The sequence below is a fragment of the Zalophus californianus genome, chromosome 2 (genome assembly GCF_009762305.2).
Source record: "Zalophus californianus isolate mZalCal1 chromosome 2, mZalCal1.pri.v2, whole genome shotgun sequence".
Taxonomy (NCBI): Eukaryota; Metazoa; Chordata; class Mammalia; order Carnivora; family Otariidae; genus Zalophus; species Zalophus californianus.
Window position 1 is genome coordinate 167,386,991 of NC_045596.1, and position 26,269 is coordinate 167,413,259.

Here is a 26,269-nt window from a genome sequence, read left to right on the forward strand (position 1 = left end):
GGCAGAAGACATGAACAGACATTCCTGCAAAGAAGACATCCAAATGGCCAACAGACACATGAAAAAGTGCTCAACATTGCTCAGCATCAAGGAAATCCAAATCAAAACCTCAGTGAGATACCACCACACACCAGTCAGAATGGCTGAAATTAACAAGTCAGGAAATGACAGATGTTGGCAAGGATACGGAGAAAGGGGAATCCTCCTACACTGTTGGTGGGAATGCAAGCTGGTGCAGCCACTCTGGAAAACAGTATGGTGGTTCCTCAAAAAGTTGAAAATAGAACTACCATATGATCCATCAGTTGTACTACTGGGTATTTACCCCAAAGATACAAAGGTAGAGATCCGAAGGGGTACATTCACCCCGATGTTTATAGCAGCAATGTCCACAATAGCCGAACTGTGGAAAGAGCCAAGATGTCCATCAACAGATTAATGGATAAAGAAGATGTGGTCCATATATACAATGGAATATTATGCAGCCATCAAAAGGAATGAAAATCTTGCCATTTGCAGTGACGTGGATGGAAATGGAGGGTATTATGCTGAGCAAAATAAGTCAATCAGAGAAAGACATGTATCATATGACCTCACTGATATGAGGAATTCTTAATCTCAGGAAACAAACTGAGGGTTGCTGGAGTGGTGGTGGGTGGGAGAGATGGGGCGGCTGGTTGATAGACATTGGGGAGGGTATGTGCTATGGTGAGCGCTGTGAATTGTGCAAGACTGTTGAATCACAGACCGGTACCTCTGAAACAAATAATACATTATATGTTTAAAAAAAGAAGAAGAAGAAGAAGAAGAAGATAGCCGGAGGGGAAAAATGAAGGGGGGGAATCAGAGGGGGAGACGAACCATGAGAGACTATGGACTCTGAGAAACAAACTGAGGGTTCTAGAGGGGAAGGGGGGGAATGTGTTAGTCTGGTGATGGGTATTAAGGAGGGCACGTTCGGCATGGAGCACTGGGTGTTATACGCAAACAATGAATCATGGAACACTACATCAAAAACTAATGATGTAATGTATGGTGATTAACATAACATAATAAAAGAAAGGGCTGATTTCTAATATCTATAAAGAACTTCTCAAACTCAACACCCAAAAAACAAATAATCAAGTGAAAATATGGGCAGAAGACATGAACATACACTTCTTCAAAGAAGACATACAAATAGCTAACAGACACATGAGAAAATGAGAAAATACCCAACTTTTACATCAACATGGATGGGACTAGAGGAGATGATGCTAAGTGAAAGAAGTCAAGCAGAGAAAGTCAATTAGCATATGGTTTCACTTATTTGTGGAACATAAGGAATAGCATGGAGGACATTAGGAGAAGGAAGGGAAAAATGAAGGGGGGGGAATCGGAGGGAGAGATGAACCGTGAGAGACTATGGACTCTGAGAAACAAACAGCATTTTAGAGGGAGGGGGAGGGGGGATGGGTTAGCCCAGTGATGGGTATTAAGGAGGGCACGTACTGCATGGAGCACTGGGTGTTATACAAAAACAATGGATCTTGGATCACCACATCAAAAACTAATGATGTATTGTATGATGACTAACAGAACATAATAAAATTTTTAAAAAATTAAATTAAATTAAAATTTAAAAAGTGGATTAAAGACCTAAATTTGGGACCTAAATCCATAAAAATCCTAGAAGAGAACATGGGCAATAATCTGACACTGGACAAAGCAATTTTTTCTTTTTTCTTTTTTTTTAATTTTTTTATTGTTATGTTAATCACCATATATTACATCATTTGTTTTGGTGTACTGTTCCATGATTCATTGTTTGTTCATAACACCCAGTGCTCCATGCAGAATGTGCCCTCTTTAATACCCATCACCAGGCTAACCCATCCCCCTACCCTCCTCCCCTCTAGAAACCTCAGTTTGTTTTTCAGAGTCCATCATCTCTCATGGTTCGTCTCCCCCTCTGACTTACTCCCCTTCATTCTTCCTCTCCTGCTATCTTCTTCTTTTTCTTTTTTCTTAAAATATGTTGCGTTATTTGTTTCAGAAGTACAGATCTGTGATTCAACAGTCTTACACAATTCACAGCGCTCACCATAGCACATACCCTCCCCAATGGCTATCACCCAGCCACCCCATCCCTCCCACCCCCGACCACTCCAGCAACCCCCAGTTTGTTCCTGAGATTAAGAATTCCTCATATCAGTGAGGTCATATGATACATGTCTTTCTCTGATTGACTTATTTCACTCAGCATAACACCCTCCAGTTTCACTCACGTCGTTGCAAATGGCAAGATCTCATTCCTTTTGATGGCTGCATAATATTCCATTGTGTATATATACCACTTCTTCTTTATCCATTCATCTGTCGATGGACATCTTGGCTCTTTCCACAGTTTGGCTATTGTGGACATTGCTGCTATAAACATTGGGGTGCACGTACCCCTTCGGGTCCCTACATTTGTATCTTTGGGGTAAATACCCAGTAGTGCAATTGCTGGATTGAATGGTAGCTCTAATTTCAACTGTTTGAGGAACCTCCATACTGTTTTCCAGAGGGGTTGCACCAGCTTGCATTCCCACCAACAGTGTAGGAGGGTTCCCCTTTCTCCACATCCCCGCCAACATCTGTCGTTCCCTGACTTGTTAATTTTAGCCATTCTGACGGGTGTGAGGTGGTATCTCATTGAGGTTTTGATTTGGATTTCCCTGATGCCGAGCAATGTTGAGCACTTTTTCCAAAGCAATTTTTTCTACATGTCTCCTAAGGCAAGGAAAACGAAAGCAAAAATAAACGTTTGGGACTACACCAAACTAAAAAGCTTAGGCACAGCAAAGGAAATCATAAAAAAAACAAAAAGGCAACCTATGGAATGAGAGAAAATATTTGCAAATGGCATGTCTGATAAAGGGTTAGTATCCAAAATATTTAAAGAACTTATACAACTTACCATTAAAAAAAAAAAAACAAATTCAATTAAATGAGCAGAGGACATGAATGGACAATTTTCCAAAGACGACATAGGGTGGACAACATACATATGAAAATATGTTCAACATCATTAGTCATCAGGGAAATGCAAATTAAAACCAATTAAAACCATCATTTTATACCTGTCAGAATGGCTAAAATAAAAAACACAAGAAATAACAAGTGTTGGTGATGATGTGGAGAAAAAGAATCCTGGTGCACTGTCAGTGGGAATGTAAATTGGTGCAGCCGCCTGTGGAAAACAGTATGGAGGTTCCTCAAAAGATTATAAATAGAAATACTGTATGATCTGGTAATTACATTGCTGGGTATTTACCCAAAGAAAACAAAAACACTAATTTGAAAACATATGCACCCCTATGTTTATTGCTGCATTATTTACAATAGCCAAGATATGGAAGCAACTCAAGTATCCATCAACAGATGAATGGATAAAGAACATAGTGTGTGTGTGTGCGTGTGTGTGTGTGTGTGTGTGAATATATATAAAAGAATCTTATTCAGCCATAAAAAAAGAATGAGATCTTGTCATTTGCAACAACATAGATTGACCTTGGGGGTATAATGCTAAATGAAATAAGTCAGTCAGAGTAAGACAAATTCCATATGATTTTACTCATATGTTGAATTTAAGAAACAAAATAAATGAACAAAGAAAAAAGACAAGCAAAAAACAAACTCTTAGACACAGAACAAACTGGTGGTTGCCAGAGGGGAGGTAAAATAGGTGAAGGGGATTAAAAGTACATTTATTTCACGTGATGAGCCCTGAGTAATACATAGAATTGTTGAATCATTATATTGTACACCTGAAACTAATACTGTATGTTAATTATACTTGAAAAGAAATTTTAAAATAATGTAGGATAAAATTAAAAAAGTTTAGATTGGTGACTGTTAAAAAAAAACTAGGCAATTTGAACAGGGTGTTCTGAAAGCATTAAAAAAAGAGAGATTAAATCAATAATTAATAACTTTCCAAAACAGAAAGCACAAGTCCAGTTGGGTTAACTAGTGAAATTTACCAAACATTTAAGGAAGAAATCATACCAATTCCCTATAATCTCTTGCAGAAATTAGAAGTAGAGGGGCGCCTGGGTGGCCCAGTCGTTAAGCGTCTGCCTTTGGCTCAGGTCATGATCCTGGGGTCCTGGGATGGAGCCCCGCATCGGGCTCCCTGCTTGGCAGGAAGCCTGCTTCTCCCTCTCCCACTCCCCCTGCTTGTGTTCCCTCTCTCGCTGTGTCTCTCTCTGTCAAATAAATAAATAAAATCTTAAAAAAAAAAAGAAAGAATACTGATGCTTTGCCCAGCTCCCTTGAGATGTCTTTAAAAAAAAAAAAAAGAAATTAGAAGTAGAGTGAATACTTTTTGACACATTTATGAGGCCAGCGTTACCCTAATACCAAAGACAAAGACATTATAAGAAAACTATAGATCAATACCTCTCATGAAAAATGATGTAAAAATCCTCAACAAAATATTACCAAATTAATTCCATTAATGTATAGGAAGTATTATATACCATAAGCAAGTGAGTTTTATCTCAAGTATGCAAAGATGGTTCAACATTTCAAAATCAATTAATGTAATCCATCATATATCAACAGCTAAAAAAGAAAAATCACATGACTATATCAATAATTGCAGAAAATTATTTAACAAAATTGAACACCCAGTAATGATAAAAGACTATCAGAAAGCTATATAGAGGGAAACTTCCTCAAATTGATAAAGAATATCTTTTTAAAAAACCTGACAGTACCTAATGGTAGATTAAAGCTTTTCCATTAAGATCAGGAACAAGGCAAGAAAGTCCCTCTTTACAATATCATATTGACAAGATAAGAAAATAAAAGGTATAAGGATTGGGAAGGAAGAGATAAAACTGGCTTTGGGTTTGACAAAAGAATTATCATGTCATAAGAACTCCCTCCTTTGGTCCCCCTTTATAAAAACAAGTAAATTTCAGCATCCATCCATGAACAAAAGTACCTCTGTGAGAGTTGTGGAATCAAGCACTACACACCAAGGGACCTGGGAGGAGTCTGGCCCGCTGTGTATCAGGTAATAGGCAGACAGACCTCAGTATGGGCTGTGGAATCAGAAGGAACCAGCGAAGAGGACTCAGCTCCTCTTATATGCAGTTGGGGAAAACATAGAGAATGCTAATGAGGGCAGAAACCCACTGAAAAGAGAGCCTTGCAGAAGTCTTCCCAGGAATAGTTTCCCAAAAATAGATTCCTGCATTCCTTTGAAGCACCCCCTCCCAATATAAAATAAAATAAAATAAAATAAGAGTTCAAATGCACTGAAGAGGGTAAGAGTAAGCTGCCAGTGCCATCCCTCCCACAATGGCACATAGTCCAGGGCTGAACTAGCCAGCAGTGACCTCTCCTACAGAAAAAGAGAAAGTGGTGAGGTGCAGGACACAGCTGGAGAAATCCATTTCTCTCCCACAGCACCCAGAGTATTGAGGCAGGAATCTCCACAACTGAGGGGGAGGAAGAAATCAGGGAAGTGGCAGATAAGACTATCAAAGGGCATTAAAGGGACACAGTTCCTGCTATATGCTTTCATTACTCCAGTAGGAAGCCTGCCCACAAGTTGCTGGGAAATCCTCACCCAAAGATCTCCCCTTACCTGATCCAGGGGCACCCACAGCACCCCAAGTGCTAAGCCCACAACTTCCCACAATCTGCAGCCTATTCCTTGTGTAGGCTCCTGAGTTTGGCAGCAAAAAGCTCTGGTAGACAGAGAATACCCTCAGAAAATCAGGCCAGGGTCCTTGAACAAGGGAGAAATCACAAACTTAAGCTATAGCGCACCTCCTAGAAAACAGAGTTTTCCAGCAGCTGGCTTGGTGCGTTGTAAGAAACAGAGAACACATACCAGCTTAAGAATTCTGCCCCAAGAGGGTGCAACAAATGTGGAGCAAGTATATCTATACAAGGTTTCAGAAAGACCCAGACATAAGTAAGACCAGCAAATATTATCTCCCACCCGCTGACAACTAGTAAAGATTGAAGAAGCTGACTACTTCACATGTGAAAACAGCAACACAAAACTCCAGGGAACATGAAGAATCCTGGAAATATGTTATTACCAAAAAATAACAATAATACTCCAGTAACTGAACTCAAAACACAGAATTTGGCAATTTAGCTGAAAAAGAATTCAACAAAGCTGTTTTGAGGAATTTAACAAAGAGACAGAAATCATAAAAAAGAACCAAACAAATTCTGGAGATACAGAATGTAATAAATGACAAGAAAAAATGCAATAGAGAGCATCTACAGCAGGATAGAAAAACAGAAGACAGAATTATTGATCTAGAGTATAGGAACTTTTAAATAATCCAGGCAGAGCAGAACAAAGAAAAAAGAATGAAAAAGAGTGAAGAAAATAACACGTGATCTAATGGGAAACCATCAAACATATAATTAGAATAATTGGAGTTCCAGAAGAAAGTGAGGAAAAGGGACAGAAAGTCTATTTAAAGAAATAATAGGAGAGGTTCAGGGAAGATGGTAGAGTAGGAGGATCCTGAGCTCATTTCATCCCGTAGACACACTGAGATAACAGCTACCTATATGCAACTAACTCTGAAAATGACCTGAAAACCGGCAGAACAGGTATTCCACCATAGAGAGGAGACTACATTAAAAAGTGTAGGAAGGGTAGAAATGTCATTGGGAACCAAACCCCCAGTGAGACTAACCTCAAACAGGAGGAACACCCCAAGTACAAAGAAGTGAGAGGATCAGACCCCAGCCTAGGCACCCCAGGCATCCCAGGCACCAGGGACCTGCATTGAGAAGACGAGTCCCCGTAACATCTAGGTTTGAAAACTGGTGGGGCTTAACTTTAGGAGGTTTTAAAATCAGCAGGGTTTAACTTGGGAAAGCTAGAGGATGATAGGAAACTGAGTCCCCACCCTTCAAGAGTCAGCATAACAAATAGCTCGACCTGAGACAGCACAGAAGCAATAGTTTGAAAAGTGCCTGGGGTATACATGAAGAATGTTTATTTATGAATCTCAAAACGTACACTGTATCTTCAGTAGATATCTCGAGGAATGAAACTGCTGGTGGGCACCATTTCTCTTCCCCTCCCCCAGCTTAGATAGCTGACACTAGTGGGAGCCAGTGTTTCTCCATCTATCTAGCTAGCACCGCAGGCCGTGTCTCCGCACTCTCCATCAGACCTGCCCCATCCAACCTGCATGCTGCAGCAAGCATCTCTCCAAAACAGCTCCAGCCCTGCCTCACCCTGCAAGCAGCCCCAGCAGGGATGAATGCCTCTCCAGAGTGACTTCTGCCCTAGGGAGAGGGGGCGATAACCACACACACCAGCATACAGCTCCAGCCGGGCCTCTTAGCTGACTGCACAGAGAGCAAGTTCTGCCATTTGGCATGCTTGCAACTGTGGCAAAGAAGCTAACTGCAGACGTCTAGTCAGCCTACCAGCCCCACCAACCAAAAAAAGCCTCTCAGTTGGCCACATAAGGAGCAAGCCCTGCCATTCAGTGCACCCACAGTTGTAGCACAGAGGCTGATGGTAGGCACCTAGTCTGATTGCCAACCCTGTCCACCAGTGAACCTGTGGTGACCTCAGACAGGTCTCTCAACAGCACAGGAACAAAACCCTGCTCAGTGAGCCAACAATATTCAAAGGAGGTCATTGCAGCTGGCTGGGCTAAGGCAAACATGGCTCAGCCACAATAGCAGGGTACATGCAGCCCACAAAGAAGGCACATTTAGAGTTCTGGTTCTGGTGACCAGGGGGCATTGTGCTACAGGGCACCACGAAAACTCTTCTACACAAAGCTACTACTTTCAAGACCAGGAGATGTAGCTGACCTCCCTAATACATAAAAACAAACACAGAGAGTTAGACAAAATGAGTAGAAGCGGAATACATCCCAAATGAAAGAATAAGACAAAATCATAGCAAAAGACTCTTTGTTCTTTTTTTTTAAGATTTTATTTATTTATTTGAGAGAGGGAGCATGAGCGGGGGAAGGAGGGAAGCGGGGGGTGGAGGGAAGGTGGCAGAGGGAGAAGCAGACTCCCCGCTGAGCAGGGAGCCCGACACAGGCCTCATCCAGGACTCTGAGATCATGACCTGAGCTAAAGGCAGATGCTTAACTGACTGAGACACCCAGGTGCCCCCAGCAATTACAGTCTTTAGAATTTACCCAAATGAGCTGAAAACTTATTCCTATATAAAAAACTACACATGAATGTTTATAGCTGCTTTATTTATAACTCAAAATGTGAAACAACCAAGATATCTATCTTCAGTAGGTGAATGAATAAGTTATGCTACATCCAAACAACAGAATATTAGCACTAAAAAGAAATGAACTATCAAGGCAGGGAAAGACATGAAGGAACTTTAAATGCATATTATTAAGTCTGAGGAACCAGTCTGAAGAGGCTATACACTATACAATTCCAACTATATGGCATTCTGGAAAAAGCAAAACTATGGAGACACTTAAAAGACTGATAGTTATCAGGAGTAGGAGGGATAGAGAGATGAGTAGGCAAGAGCACAGATTTTTAGGGCTATGGAACTACTCTGTATGATACCATTAACGATGGATACCTGCCATTATAAATTTGTCCAAATGCATAGAACAAACAACACCAAGAGCACACCCTGTGTAAACTATGGACTTTGAGTGATAATGGTGTTTTTGTAGGTTTATGATTGTAACCAATGTACCACTCTGGTGGAGAATGTTGACGATGAGAGAGGCTGTATGTATTGGGGTTAGGAGGTACATCGAAATCTTTGTACTTTTTTCTCAATTTTGCTATGAACTTAAAACTGCTAAAAAAAATAGTATATTTAAAAAGGAGGATAAAACCAATAGTTTTCCCTCACTGCATATATTCACAGACACACAAATTATGGCATAATTATCTTCCCTTAATGAACAGGTGAATGTATTCATTGAACACCTCTGAAAAGTAGCCGTCTATAAGAATAAATCTGTTAAGGTCAACAACAATTTAATTCTATACAATGTTCTCTAATACTACTTTTGGTTACCACATTGAAGCGAGATACAATATAGACTCTCAAATAAAAGAAACATGATAAATGTTGAGTAAATTAAATGATGCTATAAAGTGTCCAAGATAGATGTCATTTGGGGAAACATGAATTTTGTGCTTACTTACTCCATGTCCTCTGCACTGCTGTGAACAAAGGTTTGAATAATCCATAAGCATCCTTGATTCTACACATTCACGATTTATACATACCTAAAAAAAGAAAAAATACAAAAAACTTTTTCCACGTTACAGGAGTCCAACTGTTTTAACATTACAATCAGTAATTTTATACCATAAGACCATAACCATTCAATGTAATACATTTCCATCTAAGTATGCTTTTGCTCTAACTAAATTTTTATAAGTTGTATTTTTATTTTCATTTAGTTCAAAATATTTTTCAATTTCTCTTAAAAGGTATCCTTTAGCACATGTGTTATTTAAAAATGTTTGTTTAATCTCCAAGTATTTGGGGATTTTTCAGATAAGTCTAATGTAAAATATGGATGGGATGATAATGATGTGTCAATGTAGGTTTATCAGTTGTAACAAATGTCCCACTCTGGTGGGGGCTTGTTGATAATGGGAGAGACTACGCTTGTGTGGGAGCAAGGGAGTATATGGGAATTCTGTACCTTCCTCTCATTTTTGCTGTGAACCTAAAAAATAGTCATAAAAAAATAATTCAGTGTAGGGAAATGGGAGATACAAATAAAACAAGACCAACAAAAATATCATATCCATATAACCACTTTTTATTATAATATCCTGAAATCTAACAAAACTATCCCTAAGAGCACAGTAATCTTTTGATTTGTATTTGTTTTTGTTTCATATATCAAAAGTTTGTATTGAAAGAAAAACAGAGAGAAAATCAGTTCAATATAATCAAGACATATATTAAATTTTAATCAAATTTGAGCGATTATTAGAGTCCCCTAATAAAGATAATAGGAATCTTTATTAAAATATGCCATACATATCCAAACTCCAATATTTACAGCAATATCAACTTTTCTAAGTTGCAGTTCTCTTACATGACTACCATCATACTTTTTCTAAAGAATTTGAGATTTTTGAGGTTAAAATGAAATATTGTATGTGAAAATGATTTCCTTTTAAACTTATAGCACAGCACAACTCTCTTCAAAGAAATGGCCTCACAAACCCCTTTCAAATTCCAAACTAAACCTTTTAAACCTTTACTGTGTGTGTTGAGTTTTCTCATTAGTTCTTGGCCATGGTGGGTGTGTCTAACAACTCCTTTTCGAATGTAGTATTTATTGTCTGATTGCCTCAGTTGAAACTGAAATGAAGAGTCCTGTTATATAAGGATGCTACTGACAAAAAAAAATTGCCAAGAATGTTTCATCATATGTGATTTATAATATCATTAAAAACTACCTCGTAAAATGGGTTCTCTTGCTTATATCACTGAGGATTGTCCATGTTATAAAAAGAATTCTATTCTTACTAAATTATCAACTGAATATAAAATCATCTGTTGACTAGTTTCCATTTTTTAGTTGTTTTGGCTCCCTGGCCTAAATATATCTACTGAACTCCTTGGTATATACCTCCATTAAGGAGGCATTTATGACTCCAAGGCATGAAGAGAAGGTCAATATTAAGAAGACTACATACTGTGCTCATTCCGGCAGCACATATACTGACTATATACTGTACCTACAGTAAACTTCATTAAATTATAAAACAACCAGAAGTGGTTATTAACATATATATTTCACATATTAATTTGTTCAAAATCATCTATTAAGTGGAAACATCAGAATAAAATGCATGCACATCTTACTCTTTAATGCCTACAGCATATACTATATTATGGTTCCTCATAAGCAAAGATCTGGTCAGGAATTAAATGACATTTTGAAGTAAATTTATTTCTTCTAGGTTTTCTCCAGATTTGGTTTAGCCTCAGAGATAATGAATTATAATAATCAATAATAATAGCCTATCTATATTTAGCTATCTTCATGTGCCAGGTATCATACTAAGCACTTTACAGTTATTTCATTTAATTTTTGCAATAACCCCATTGAGTAAATGCTATTATTATCCCCATTTTACATACAGTTGTAGTATCTCAGACTGGTTATGTAACTGCAAAATGTCAAAAAAAATCGGTTTTGATTCTAAGAAGCCTGATCTAAGTTGTGCTCTTATCTACTGGACTACAAAGAGACATATATTACTAAGCAGGATTTCTTCTTTCTTCTCTAAGGAGGAAAGTGAATTTCCATGCTATGGAGTACTTAATACATTACCAAGATCTCTCCCCTCCACACTCCAGCCCCAAAATACTTGGAATTTCCTTGGTCATAATACTGAAACTCTGAAGAAGATCAAACATTCCTATTGCCCTCAATATCTGGAGACAAAATGAAGCTTATTCATTTTCTTCTTATCTAAATATTTAAAGTTACATAGCACTAGAAATGAACTGAAATTTGATACTTAAATTAAAATATTAAGAAATGAATAAAACTAGATTTAAAAAAAAACAGATTTTAAATCATTTACCCTCCCTATATCACAAGGAGAGCCACTTAAGACTACCATTGGATCTTCTTGTGATTGAGCCGATTTGTAGAATACAGATACACATAAATCATTTCGTACAAAAGCATAAATCACAGCACCATTTTCTCTGTAAAAAGGAATTCGAGTAGGATAAGTACAAACTAATCTTCCACATTGAAGATTCCTGCAAACATAATAAAATTATGATTATTACACATTAGGTATTTATTAGGAATACTTCAGATTTGCTTTTGCTTTGACCAAAAAAAAAAAAAAAAAAAAGAACGGTTCTTCATTTATGTCAAATGTTACTAGAGAAAATGTAATATTTTAACACTAACATTTAAAGTAAATGTTCTTGTAAGCTTATAAGCTTATCTTTCAATGGCTCTAGTGGTCTTTTATTTTCCCTGTGCAGATTTATATATTTATTTTCAAATAATCAATTCACTCAAGTATTTCATATCCCTCTGTAGAGGGATAGAAAGATAAGTTGTGACACCTACCCTCACGGACCTTACAGTTTAATACCAAATGTAATATAAATTCCATTAAAAGTGCTACAAATAAAATAATTCTTACAGAGATTTAAGATGAGGACACATTTTAACTTAACAATTAAGGGAAACTTCATGGAAAAGATGCCATCTGAGTCAAAGCTTACTAATTATAGAATTTCAATAGGCAGAGAGTAAGGTATTACCAAACAAAGTAACAGCATAACAAACCAAGGAAACAAAACTATGTGGCGTGTTCAAATTCTGTAAGTACAAAGGCCACGTATGCTTTGCTAACACGTAGCTAGCCCAGTGTCCAGCACATAGTAGATTCTTAATAAATGTTTGTTAAAATAAATTCATGACCAAAATATCAAAGAGCTCGCTCTTCAGATGCAGGAGAAATTTCATTTCATTTTATAGACACTGGGCAGTCTTCAGCTTGGGCAAGCAATGAAGTGAATGGGGATAGTATTTTTATAAGGAAAAATGTGCAGGTTCAAATAGGAAAGGCATAATGGATATTATTACTTTCAATCTTGGATTGAATTTAGAAGCCTAATGATTACTCACATACAAATGTATAAAAATTAGACAGAAATTTAAGCCTGTAGCACAAAAAGATGTCAGGGCTACAGAATTTGATTTAAGATTCACTCCCATACACATGTGATACTTGAAACCACTGGAATGAATGACATATATAGAGAAAAACTAAAAATAGAATCTTATAGAACATAAGAAAAGTATCTTTAATATTTGCATAGCATACCTCCATAGACAGTATTGATAACTGCCTCTTTTATGACCACAGTTCCCAAACCTATCACCTTGAGAGTGTACTTCTTCATAGCAGGCAAATGGTGCATTTTTTGAACCTGCCAACATTAGAAATATATTTGGATTAAAACTCCCTTCCTTTTTCATCTTAGTCCATTCCCTCATATATTATATGTTTGCTTTGCCTTCCCTACTAGTATCTAATTCAGAAATTTTCCTAGTGAGATTTTAAGAAAAGAGAATTAAAGTGATAAACAGTGCTCGTGGTTATAACTCTTTTTGTTTCATTTTTGGTCATTTCCATCACAAAAGATATCACAAGGGGTAAGGAGAGTTATAGAAGCATAAACCATGAGAGTGCTCTGTGAAACAAGGCAATAGAGAGAGAATCCAAGAAAACTATACTTGCTTTCCTACATTACAAGTAGGAATTCATAAAAAAGCCAGGTCTATAACAAAATTTCATTGAAGAAACCTAACTGTATCTTCAGGAAGTCTAAAATGAAGGGAGCAAAACTGCCAAACTATTAACTATTTTTTTCCTTCATTACTATATTTGGTTTTCATCACTGTGTAAAAAATTACCAAAATCTTGGGAACTTAAAACAACACCGATTTATAATATCACACAAGTGAGTTCTCTTTTTGCTCAAGAGTCTCCTAAGACCAAATAAAGTTATTGGCTGGGGCTGTACTCTCATCAGAGGCAAAAGTCCTCTTGTGAGCTCAGTGGTTGTTGGTAGAATTCAAGTTTTTTTATAGCCATACATTCCTTTTCTTATTATCTGCCAGGGGTCACTCTTGGTTCTAGGAATTCCCCTCACATCCTAGTCACATGGCCCTCTCACAACATGACAGTTTATTTCTTCCAAGCCAGCAAGAGAATCTCTCTGACATCTCCCATCTTTTAAAGGACTCACATGATTAGGTCAGGTGCACTCAAAATGATCTTCCTTTTGATTAACTCAAAGCTCACTAATTATGGACCTCAATTTCATCTTCAAAATTCCTTTATCTTTACTATATACTATAATCACAGGAATGATATTCCATCACATATTCACTGGTTCTGCTCCAACTCAAAGGGAGGGGATTATCCAAGGCCTGTACAGTAGGAGAATCCTGAATTTGCATGGAACCACAAAAGACCCCAAATAGCCAAAGCAATCTTGAAAAAGAAAAGCAAAGCTGAAGGCATCACAATTCTGGACTTTAAGTTATATTACAAAACTGTAGTGATCAAAACAGTATGCTAAAACTGGCACAAAAATAGATACATAGATCAATGGAACAGAATAGAAAACCCAGAAATGAACCCACAACTATATGGTCAATTAATTAATCTTTGACAAATCAGGAAAGAATACCCATAGGAAAAAGACATTCTCTTCAACAAATGGTGCTAGGAAAACTGGATAGCAACATGGAAAGAATGAAACTAGACCACTTTCCTACACCATACACAAAAATAAATTCAAAATGGTTGAAAGATCTAAAGGTGAGACGTGAATTCATGAAAATCCTAGGGAAGAATACAGTCAGTAATCTCTTTGACATCAGCTGTAGCAATTTCTTTCTAGATATGTCCCCTGAAGGAAGGGAAACAAAGGCAAAAATAAACTATTGGGGCTACAACAAAATAAAAAGCTTCTGCACAGTGAAGGAAACAATCAATAAAACTAAAAGGCAACCTATGGAATGGGAGAAAATATTTGCAAATGGCATATGTGATAAAGGGGTAGTATCCAAAATAGATAAAGAACTTGTCACACTCAACACCCAAAATAATCCAATTAAAATGGGCAGAAGACATGAACAGACATTTTTCCAAAAAAGACATACAGATGGCCAACGGACACAGGAAAATATGCTCAACATCACTCATCATCAGCGGAATACAAATCAAAACTAAAATGGGATATCACCTCTCACCTGTCAGAATGGCTACAATTAATAACAGGAAATAACAAATGTTGGCAAGGATGTGTAGAAAGGGGAACCCTCTTGCACTATTGGTGGGAATACAAACGGGTGCAGCCATTCTGGAAAACAATATGGAGGTTCCTAAAAAAGTTAAAAATAGAACAATCCTAAGATCCAGCAATTACGCTACTAGGTATTTACCCAAAAGCTACAAAAATACCGATTCAAAGGGATACATGCACCCTGATGTTTATAGCAACATTATCTATAACAGCCAAATTATGGAAAGAGCCCAAATGTCCACTGACTGATGAAAGGATAAAGATGTGGTATACATATACAATGGAATATTACTCAGCCATAAAAAAGAATGAGATCTTGGGGCACCTGGGTGGTTCAGTCTTTAAGCGTTTGCCTTCAGCTCAGGGCATGACCCAGGGTCCTGTGATCGAGCCCCGCATCAGGCTCCTTGCTTCTCCCTCTCCCTCTCCCTCTGCCCCTCCCCCTGCTTGTGTGCTCGCTCTCAAAAATAAATAAATAAATAAATAAATAAATAAATAAATAAATAGGAATGAGATCTTGTCATCTGCAATGACATGGATGGAGCTAGAGAATATTATGCTAAGCAAAATCAGAGAAAGACTAATACCATGTGATTTCACTCATATGTGGAATTTAAGAAACAAAATAAATGAGCAAAGGGGGAAAGAGAGACGAACCAAGAAATGGATCCTTAACGATAGAGAACAAACCGACGGTTACCAGAAGGGAGGTGAGTGGAAGCATGAGTTAAATAGGTGATGGGGATTAAGGAGTGCACTTGTGATGAGCATTGTGTGTTGTATGGAAGTGTTGAATCACTATATTGTACACCTGAAGCTAATATTACACTGTATGTTAACTAAATGTAATTTAAACAAACACTTAAAGAAAAAAAGAATTCTGCCTAGTACAGTTACCTTCTTTAAAATGGAACTTCTTAAATACAGCTGCCTCATCTATAAAAGAAACAATATCTACCTCAGTGGATTGTTAGGAGAATTAAGATGATGTTTATTTAGCCACTGTGAATTCCCATCTAATCCTTCCCCATTTTCTTTTATGATCAAGGGAGTTTTTCTTGTCTACCTGCTCCTTTCATTAATTACATTTCCTCCCACATTCTTTTTCTTCCTTTACCATTTCCTAATTCTCTTTTCACCATTTTTAAACACTGGTCCATGAAAGGTGACTGTATAGATACCATTAGGAAAGGTGATGTTATTTCTAAGTATTCACAATGTTTAATCAGTTCACTTGTAAATCTGAGATACCAGGTTAGGAATGTCAATTCAGGGCTTGTTAAACACCAAGATATTATTCAAGAAAAATCAGAAATTGGATAATTCAGTCCCGTTTAGAGATAATATAAAAATTGTATCTAGTCACAGAGTAACTTAAAATGGTTCAACTTAACAATTTTTCAAATTTATGATGGCGTAAAAGCAATATACACTCAGTAGAAACTGTACCTCGGAATTTGAATTCTAATCTTTTCCTGGGCTAAGTGGTAGGATAGTCACTTATGATGCTGGGCAGCAGCAGTAAGCCACAGTTCCCAGTCACCCATACGATCTGAAGTGTAAACAACCAATACACTTACAACCATTCTGTAGCCATATAACAATTCTATTTTTATAGTGTTCAAAAAATTACATGAGATATTCAACACTTTATTGCAAAATAGGCTTTGTGTTAGGTGATTTTTGCCGTATTATAGGCTAATTAAGTGTTCTTTCTGAGCATCTCTAAGGGAGGGTAGTCTAAGTTATGATATTCAGTAAGGTAAATGTATTAAATGCATGGTTTATCAAGATATAACACCATCATAAGTTGAGAAATATCTGTAGTCAGGTGAATTCTGTTGAAAGTGATGTTCTTCATCTAGCCTATTTTTTTATTAGTCCATCTATTGCATCTAAAGTTACCAATGAACTTTATTATTAATCTCTCTCTTGAATACCCTCTTTCATTAGTGATCTTTCTCTCAGATCAGTGTGGGTTTTCCAGGGTGAGATGGAAACGCTAAAAGGGCAACACTTTGCAAATGTGAAGTCACATGTCAAAATGTTCCCTTGCATCCAGTATACTGACCAAATCTACTAAGAGAATCTGTCCTTCCATAGTCCAAATAGTGTACTTAGGTTCCCTGTATCCTATTATCAAATGCCATGAGGTACAATTAAATAGTGAATGCACTGGCATAGATACTGGTGCGTGGCTGGTACTAGGGCAGTAAATGTGAATGTTGGAAAATTATTGTAAATAATTTAGGCAATCCTCATAAATAGCATTGAGCATTAGGAAGTTTGAGGCTATACTCTTTGACAACTATTAGAGACTACTAGCTTGTTTCCATTTGGATGGCCACCCATCTCAACTAGAATAAACAGAGCCACTGAAATGTTAGCTAAAATTTTAGCTTTCATAACCTGATATCTGACTCAACTTCATCTTGTGACTAACAGGCATTTACAGTTTAACATACCCTAAAACCAAATTCTGATTTACCCCTAGACTTCCTTATTTCAGTTTTTAGGACCATTAGTCAACCAGACATTCAGGCCAAAGCAGAAATCATCCTTGATTTCTTTATTCTCCTCACTACCTGCCTCTACCACCTAATCCAAGTCTTACTAACGCTATTTCCTAAATACAGCCAGAGTATGATCACTCCTTACCTTCTCAATGGCTACAAGTCTAGGCTGAGCTTTCATCAATTTATCTTCTAATATTCTATCAAAACCTTCTAATTGACTCCCTACTTCCATTCCCTACTCCCTATAGTACATTCTGCATACCATAAATCAGAGAGATTTTTTCAAATATAAAAATCATGTATCAGTCTCTGACTTAAATATCTTGAATGGCTTCCTATTTACACCAAGGATAAAATCTAATTTTCTTACCATGATCTTTACTCAGCTTGGGTCATCACAATTCAGCAACACTGTCCTTCTTTTTATGTTTACTACCTGAACCCTTCACTGGACTATAACCTCCATAACAACAGAAATCTTTTTTTTGTCCTGTACATCACTGAGTTTCCAGTGCTAGAAGAGTAGTGTCATGCCCAATTAAGGTGTTAGATAAATATTTATTGAGTGAATGAAAAAATCAACACCTTGAGTAACTATATCCCATAATCTTTCTTCCTTATGGAGTTTGACATCCAAAACCAAGGCCTCCAACATGAACTATACCTATTCTATTTGGGGCAATAGAGATTTTTAAAGATTAATATTTGAAACAAACTTCTTAGTGATATCTTCTAAATTATGTTCCCAATGTCAACTCACTAATTTCATTATATTTTCTGTTTTGTGGCCCCCTAAATATTTTTATTGAAAGAGGGAATATAAATCCTACATTTTGCAAAGAATTTTTAGATCGAACCAATTTAAATTTTCCACAAATGAATGATGAGAGGAGAAGGTAGAAATCTTTTCCTCATGGCTTCTAAAACAGTCTTAAAGAGGCATTGAAGATAAGCATAAACTTACTAAATCTGAAGCCCCTCGACCTGTAATTCTTTCCCACCTCCAATAAACTATAGATTACTACTGTACACCAGCTGAAATGATGGAGAAATATCATTCCTAATAAGTCCAGAAAATTTATAAAGAATTATGAGACTAAGAACAGACTAATGAAACACAATTTATTACACTGGTATTGAAGGAAGAAATACAGGTAGTTTATCTTTCTTTCTCTTGTTTTCATTTATGTAGACACTCCAGCTTCATTTTTCTATTTCATTAGGCCAACCTTCCTTCACATGGTCAAAAGCATAGCTCCTAAAAACTCTAGGGCTTTACATATGATAGTTTTGAGTCCTTAGAGGGAAATTTCTCTTGGTTCAATGGTCTAGAAATTACAGAAAAGAGATTCAGAACTTCCCCAACTCCGTTAACATGAGTCAGATGCTCACTTAACATGGACCAACTATATCAAGATTGGAGAGTACTGCAATTGGACCAGGCCTGGTTAGGTACCCACTACACTACAATCAAATATGAATAAAGGTATTATAAGACCATACTGTACTAATAGGATATTTCCCACAGTAACCACGTGGATACTGGACAGTTCCTGGAAAGTGATACTACGAAAATCCTATCTGAGATCTCTACAGAAAAAGATGAATCTAGAAGTTTACCGTGAAATCTTGCTTATCATCAATAAAAAAGTTCATGACACTTTGATCCATACTGATCTCTGCCTTCTCTATATAAACTTTGGCACTCCAGACAAACATGATTAGTATCCTGCTACCATAACCTCTAATGACTAACGCTGAGCTGAAGAGAGAGGAAAGATAACACAGAAACTGGCAATTGTCCCCCATATCCATTCCTTTTTTTTTTTCCATTTAGTAATAGAAGTTTCTTATTATTAGCAGGGCAACAAACACCAAGTTAAAAAAATAAATAAATAAATAAAACATTTCTCAGACTCTCTTACAACCAGATGTGGTTATGTGACTAGGTTCTGGCCATTGGAAAATCAGCAGACATTATATATCCAAAACATCAAGTTAATAGCAATAAATAAAAGGTAGTTACAGTTTCATTTCCTCTTTCCTCGATTCCATAGGCTGGTATAAAGATTTTGTGCTGAGAAACTATCTTCTTTTTTTTTATTTTTTTATTGTTACGTTAATCACCATACATTACATCATTAGTTTTTGATGTAGTGATCCATGATTCATTGTTTGTGCATAACACCCAGTGCTCCATGCAGAACGTGCCCTCTTTAATACCCATCACCAGGCTAACCCATCCCTCCACCCCCCTCCCCTCTAGAACCCTCAGTTTGTTTCTCAGAGTCTATCGTCTCTCGTGGTTCATCTCTCCCTCCGATTCCCCCCCCTTCATTTTTCCCTTCCTTCTCCTAATGTCCTCCATGCTGTTCCTTATGTTCCACAAATAAGTGAAACCATGTGATAATTGACTTTCTCTGCTTGACTTATTTCACTTAGCATCATCTCCTCCAGTCCCATCCATGTTGATGTAAAAGTTGGGTATTCATCCTTTCTGATGGCTGAGTAATATTCCATCGTATATAGGGACTACATCTTCTTTATCCATTCATCTGTTGAAGGGCATCTTGGCTCTTCCACAGTTTGGCTATTGCAGACACTGCTGCTATGAACATTGGTGTGCATATGGCCCTTCTTTTCACTACATCTGTGTCTTTGGGGTAAATACCCAGGAGTGCAATTCTGGGTCATAGGGTAGCTCTATTTTTAAATTTTTGAGGAACCTCCACAATGTTTTCCAAAGTGGCTGTACCAACTTGCATTCCCACGAACAGTGTAAAAGGGTTCCCCTTTCTCCACAACCTCTCCAACATTTGTTGTTTCTTTGCCTGTCCATTTTTGCCATTCTAACTGGTGTCAGGTGGTATCTCAATGTGGTTTTGATTTGAAGTTCCCTGATGGCTAGTGACGATAAACATTTTTTCTTTGTCTGTTAGCCATTTGTATGTCTTCTTCAGAGAAGTGTCTTTTCATATCTTCTGCCCATTTTTTGACTTGATTATTTGTTTTTTGGGTGTTGAGTTTGAGAAGTTCTTTATAGATCTTGGATACCAGTCTTTTATCTGTAGTGTCATTTGCAAATATCTTCTCCCATTCTGTGGGTTGCCTCTTTGTTTTGTGGAGTGTTTCCTTTGCTGTGCAGAAGCTTATTATCTTGATGAAGTCCCAAAAGCTCATTTTTGCTTTTGTTTCACTAGCTTTTGGAGATGTATCTTGAAAGAAGTTGCTGTGGCTGATGTCAAAGAGGTTACTGCCTATGTTCTCCTCTAGGATTTTGATGGATTCCTATCTCACATTGAGGTCTTTCATCCACTTTGAGTTTATCTTGGTGTATGGTGTTAGAGAATGGTCGAGTTTCATTCTTCTGCATGTGGCTGTCCAATTTTCCTAGCACCATTTATTGAAGAGACTGGCTTTTTTCCATTGCATGTTTTTTCCTGCTTTGTCAAAGATTATTTGACCATAGAGTTGAGGGTCCATATCTGGGCTCTCCATTCTGTTCCATTGGTCTATATGCCTGTTTTTGTGCCAGTACCATGCTGTCTTAGTGATCACAGCTTTGTAATATAGCTTGAAATCGGGCAATGTAATGCCCCCAGCTTTGTTTTTCTTTTTCAACATTTCCTTGGCAATTCGGTCTTCTCTGATTCCATACAAATTTTAGGATTGTTTGTTCCAGCACTTTGAAAAATGTCATTGGAATTTTGATCAGGATAGCCCTGAAGGTATAGATTGCTCTATGCTACAGACATAGACATTTTAACAATGTTTATTCTTCCAATCCATGAGCATGGAATATTTTTCCATCTTTTTGTGTCTTCTTCAATTCTTTCATGAGTGTTCTGTAGTTCCTAGAGTATAGATCCTTTACCTCTTTGGTTAGGTTTATTCCGAGGTATCTTATGGTTTTTGATGCTATTGTAAATGGAATCGTTTCTTTAATTTCTCTTTCTACAGTTGCATTGTTAATGTATAAGAAACAACTGATTTCTATGCATTGATTTTGTATCCTGCCACATTACTGAATTGCTGTATGAGTTCTAGTAATTTGGGGGTGGAGTCTTTTGGGTTTTCCACATAAAGTATCATGTCATCTGCGAAAAGAGAGAGTTTGACTTCTTCTTTGCCAATTTGAATACCTTTTATTTCTTTTTGGTGTCTGATTGCTGTTGCTAGGACTTCTAGTACTATGTTGAACAATAGTGGCAAGAGTGGGCATCCTTGATGTGTTCCTGATCTTAAAGGAAAGGCTCTCAACTTTTCCCCATTGAGGATGATATTTGCTGTGGGTTTTTCATAGATGGATTTTATGAACTTGAGGAATGTTCCCTCTAACCCTATACTGTGAAGAGTTTTAATCAGGAAAGGATGTTGTATTTTGTCAAATGCTTATTTTGCATCAACTGAGAGGACCATATGGTTCTTCTCCCTCCTCCTATTAATGTGACCTATCATGCCGATTTGCGAATGTTGAGCCACCCTTGCATCCCGGGGATAAATCCCACTTGGTCGTGGTGGATGATCCTTTTAATGTATTGTTGGATCCTATTAGCTAGTATTTTGTTGAGGATTTTGGAATATATATTCATCAGGGATATCGGTCTGAAATTTGATGGGGTCTTTGCCTGGTTTGGGGATTAAGGTAATGCTGGCCTCATGGAATGAGTTTGGAAGTTTTCCTTCTGTTTCTATTTTTTGAAACAGCTTCAGTAGAATAGGTATTATTTCTTCTTTGAATGTTTGGTAGAATGCCTCAGGGAATCCATCAGGGCCTGGACTCTTGTTTTTTGGGAGGTTTTTGATCACTGCTTCAATCTCATTACTGGTTATTGGCCTATTCAGGTTGTCAATTTCTTCCTGTTTCAGGCTTGGCAGCTTATAGGTTTCCAGGTAGGCATCCATTTCATCCAGATTGCTCAGTTTATTGTCATATAGTTGTTGATAATAATTTCTAATAATTGTTTTTATTTCCTTGGTGTTAGTCGTGATCTCTTCCCTTTCATTCATAATTTTATTAACTTGGGTCCTTTCTCTTTTATTTTGGATAAGTCTGGCCAGTGGTTTATCGATGTTATTAATTCTTTCAAATAACCAACTTCTAGTTTCATTGATCTGATCTACTGTGTTTCTGGTTTCTAATTCATTGATCTCTGCTCTAATCTTAATTATTTCTCTTCTAATGCGTGGCTTAGGCATCGTTTGTTGTTTTCTCTAGTTCTTTAAGGTGTAGAGTTAGTTGGTGAATTCGGGATTTTTTTTTTTTTTTGAGTGAGGCTTGGATGGCTATGTATTTCCCCTTTAGGACCGCCTTTGCAGTATCCCATAGGTTTTGGACCGATGTGTTTTCGTTTCCATTGGTTTCCATGAATTGTTTAAGTTCTTCTTTGATTTCCTGGTTGACCCAAACATTCTTGAGCAGAGTGGTCTTTAGCTTCCACGTATTTGAATTTCTGCCAAGTTTTTTCTTGTGATTGAGTTCCAGTTTTAAAGCATTGTGGTCTGAGAATATGCAGGGAATAATCTCAATCTTTTGGTATCAGTTGAGACCTGATTTGTGACCCAGTATGTGGTCTATTCTGAAGAAAGTTCCATGTGCACTCAAGAAGAATGAGTATTCTGTTGTTTTAGGGTGGAATGTTCTGTATATACCTATGAGGTCCATCTGGTCCAGTGTGTCATTCAAAGCTCTCGTTTCTTTGTTGATTTTCTGTTTAGATGATCTGTCCATTGCTGAGAGTGAAGTATTGAGGTCTCCTAAAATTAACATATTTTTATCAATATGACTATTTTGGTGAACAGTTGGCTTATGTAGATGGCTGCTCCCATGTTGGGGGCATAAATACTTACACCTGTTAGATCTTCTTGTTGGATGGACCATTTAAGAATGATATAGTGTCCTTCTGTGCCTCTAACTACAGACTTTAGTTTAAAATCTAATTTGTCTGATATAAGAATTGCTACCCCAGCTTTCTTTTGAGGTCCGCTGGCATGGAAGATGGATCTCCAACCCTTCACTTTCAGTCTGGATGTATCTTTAGGTTCAAAATGAGTCTCTTATAGACAGCATATGGATGGGTCCTATCTTTTTATCCAATCTGCAACCCTGTGCCATTTTATGGGAACATTTAGGCCATTCACGTTAAGAGTGATTATTGAAAGATATGAATTAATTGTCATGTTGCCTGTGAAGACGTTGTTTTTATAGATTGTCCCTGTAAATTTCTATTCTATATCACTCTTGGGGTCTTTCACCTTTTATAGAAGCCCCCTTAATATTTCTTGCAGGGCCGGCTTAGTGGTCACATATTATTTCGGTTTCTGCCGGTCTTGGAAGTTCTGCATCTCTCCATCCATTCTAAATGAAAGCCTTGCCAGTAAAGTATTCTTGGCTGCATGTTCTTCTCATTTAGTACCCTAAATATGTCTTGCCAGCCCTTTCTGGTTTGCCAGGTCTCTGTGGATAGGTCTGACATTCTGATGTTACTCCCTCTGTATGTAAGGAATCTCTTCCCTCTAACTGCCCTTAAGATGGTTTCCTTGGTTCTAAGATTTGTGAGTTTTACTATTACATGCCAGGGTGTTGGCCTGTTTTCCTTGATCTTGGGAGGGGTCCTCTCTGCTTCTAGGTACACGAATGTTTGTTTCATTCCCCAGATTAGGGAAGTTCTCAGCTACGATTTGCTCAAATATATCTTCTAGTCCTCTCTCTCTCTCTCCACTCCCTCAGGGATTCCAATAATTCTGACATTGGGACACTTCACGACGTCACTTATTTCCCTGATTCTATTTTCATGGATTCTGAATTGTTTTTCCCTGGCCTCCTCTTTTCTGTTTTGGCTATTAAATTGTCTTCCAGTTCACTTATTCGTTCTTCTGCCTCACTTACCCTTATCTAGATTAGATTGGATCTCATTGATAGCATTTTTAAGTTCTGCCAATTCAGCTTTTATTTCTGCCCTTAGAGACTCGATGTTGCCATTAATTGATTTCTCCATTCTAGCTATTGTCTTCACAATTGCTAGCCTGAATTCCATCTCCAACATCTTGGTTATATCTGCATCCATTTGTAAGTCTGCTGCATAAGTCATAATCTCTGAGTCTTTTCTATTTTGGGCGTTCCTCCTCCTAGTCATTCTGTTGATGGGTGGTTGAGGGAATGTATAGAGTCCAAATTACTGGCCTGAACCCAAGCAAGATGCACCTGTAGGGACCTTAGGATTGCTGGCCTCTTGTTTTCCTTGCCTGTCTTCTAGGGGAGGGGCTTGCCGCACTGTTACTCAGGCAACCCTGTTTGGGAAGAGTTGCCCTGCCCCCCTGTGGTGGGGGATGGCCTCAGCGGGAACCAGTTTTTTGTGGCTTTTGTTCTCTGGTGGCTTTCCCTGGAGGCTTTCTGCATCTCTTCCAAGACTCAGAGCAGAAGAGACCGTTTCCAACCCTCCACCTCAGAGCAGAGAGATGGCAGTCTGTTCTTCAGTGAACTCTCCAGGCCACACTATCTCTGTTTCTGTCTGTGCTGCTGTAAACTGCAGCGTCCTGGGTTGTGCGCCCCTCTGCAGCACTCCCAGTTCTGCCTCCAGGTCGGGGCACATCTCTGCCCTTTGTGCTTCTAAAACCACCAGCTGCTCCCAGTTCACATGCACGATCCCACCGCTCCGGGTTTCCATCCCACGGGCTGCCCTGACGTCCTTTCCCTGCCGCTAGCAGTCTGCGAGTCTGTGCCCCATTCCCAGCACGCAAGGCTGTTGCTCACCAGTGGTGTAGGATCCCCACAGCCAGGCTCCCTCCCGCTGCTGTTTATCCTCTGATATCTGCCCATGGAATCACGACTCCCTGCTTCGTACCTCGAAACCAACCACCCGCGATAATCTGTTTGTAGATATCTAGATCTATCTTCTTACATCTCAGGTTGATTTTGTGGGTGCTCAGGGTGGTCTGGTAGATATCCAGCTCAATTCCAGGGAAAAGTTGGAATAGGGTTCCCTATTCATCCACCATCTTTTCTCTCTCACCCATTGTTTCTTTAAATAAACTTTCTATCCCCTTCTCCTCTTTTCCTTATAGCACTTGTTTCTTTTGTTGGTATCCCATCAATCACATAGGTTTTCTTTGTTCTTTTTCATTTTTTTCTTTGTTTTTCTCTGATTGGATAATTTCAGATTATCCAGTTATTCTACTCACAGATTATTTTTCTTCTGTTTGATCCATTCTGCTGCTGATGCTCTCCATTGCATTTCCCATTTCATTCACTATATTCTTCAGCTCTGGAATTTTGTTTGATTCCATTCAATGATTTCTGTTAAAATTCTCATTTTGAGGGTGCCTGGGTGGCTCAGTTGTTGAGCAACTGACTCTTGATCTTGGCTTGGGTCATGATCTCAGGGTCATGGGGTTGAGCCCCAAATCAAGTTCTGTGTTCAGTGGGCAGTCTGCTTGAGATTCCCTCTCTCCAGTTCCCTCTGCCCCTCCCTCTGCTCAAACTCTCTCTCTCTAAAATAAATAAAATCTTTAAAAAATTTCTTTTTGTTCATGTATTTTTTTCATTTGTCTTTCTGTGCTTTCTTGTAGCTCATTGAACTTCCTTAAAACAGCTATTTTGAATTAAGTTCAATGAGCAAGGTAAACTATTTTCATGAAAGAAATACCTTCCATCAGCTCTCCTGGGATTCTGAGACTTTTTTAGAAATTCCCTGGCTAGATCTGCTCCATCTTCTTTCTCCCTTTTGGGGAAGAATTATTAAGTATACAGAACTTCTCTCAATCCTGTAACACACCAGGCTCAGTGCTAACAGACTGCCTTTGTTTTCCCGTGTGTGGCACTAAAGCTCTCCAAATTCATCCAAACTTTTTTTTTTTTTTTGCTCCAAATATTTTCTGGAACTTCTCTTCTGGAAAACTGGAC

General features: G+C 37.9%; 1 protein-coding gene across 20 annotated transcripts in view; it reads right to left on the minus strand.

The window, feature by feature from the left end:
• Positions 1 to 26,269, minus strand: part of LOC113925641 (disintegrin and metalloproteinase domain-containing protein 32-like) — a 191,654-nt gene that overhangs the window by 32,982 nt on the left and 132,403 nt on the right. For 14 of the 20 annotated variants that reach the window (XR_003521008.1, XR_003521009.1, XR_003521010.1 and 11 more), the window contains exons 15-18: positions 15,749 to 15,787; positions 12,859 to 12,964; positions 11,590 to 11,773; positions 9,175 to 9,258 (exon numbers count right to left, since the gene is read on the minus strand). Coding sequence is in view for 15 of the 20 variants with exons in the window: in XM_027600148.1 (XP_027455949.1) it covers positions 9,175 to 9,258; positions 11,590 to 11,773; positions 12,859 to 12,964; positions 15,749 to 15,787 (413 nt within the window). In the remaining 5 variants the exon portion in view is untranslated. The remainder of the gene's footprint in view (positions 1 to 9,174; positions 9,259 to 11,589; positions 11,774 to 12,858; positions 12,965 to 15,748; positions 15,788 to 26,269) is intronic. The other 6 variants (XR_003521011.1, XM_027600145.1, XM_027600157.1 and 3 more) reach the window with 3 other exon arrangements.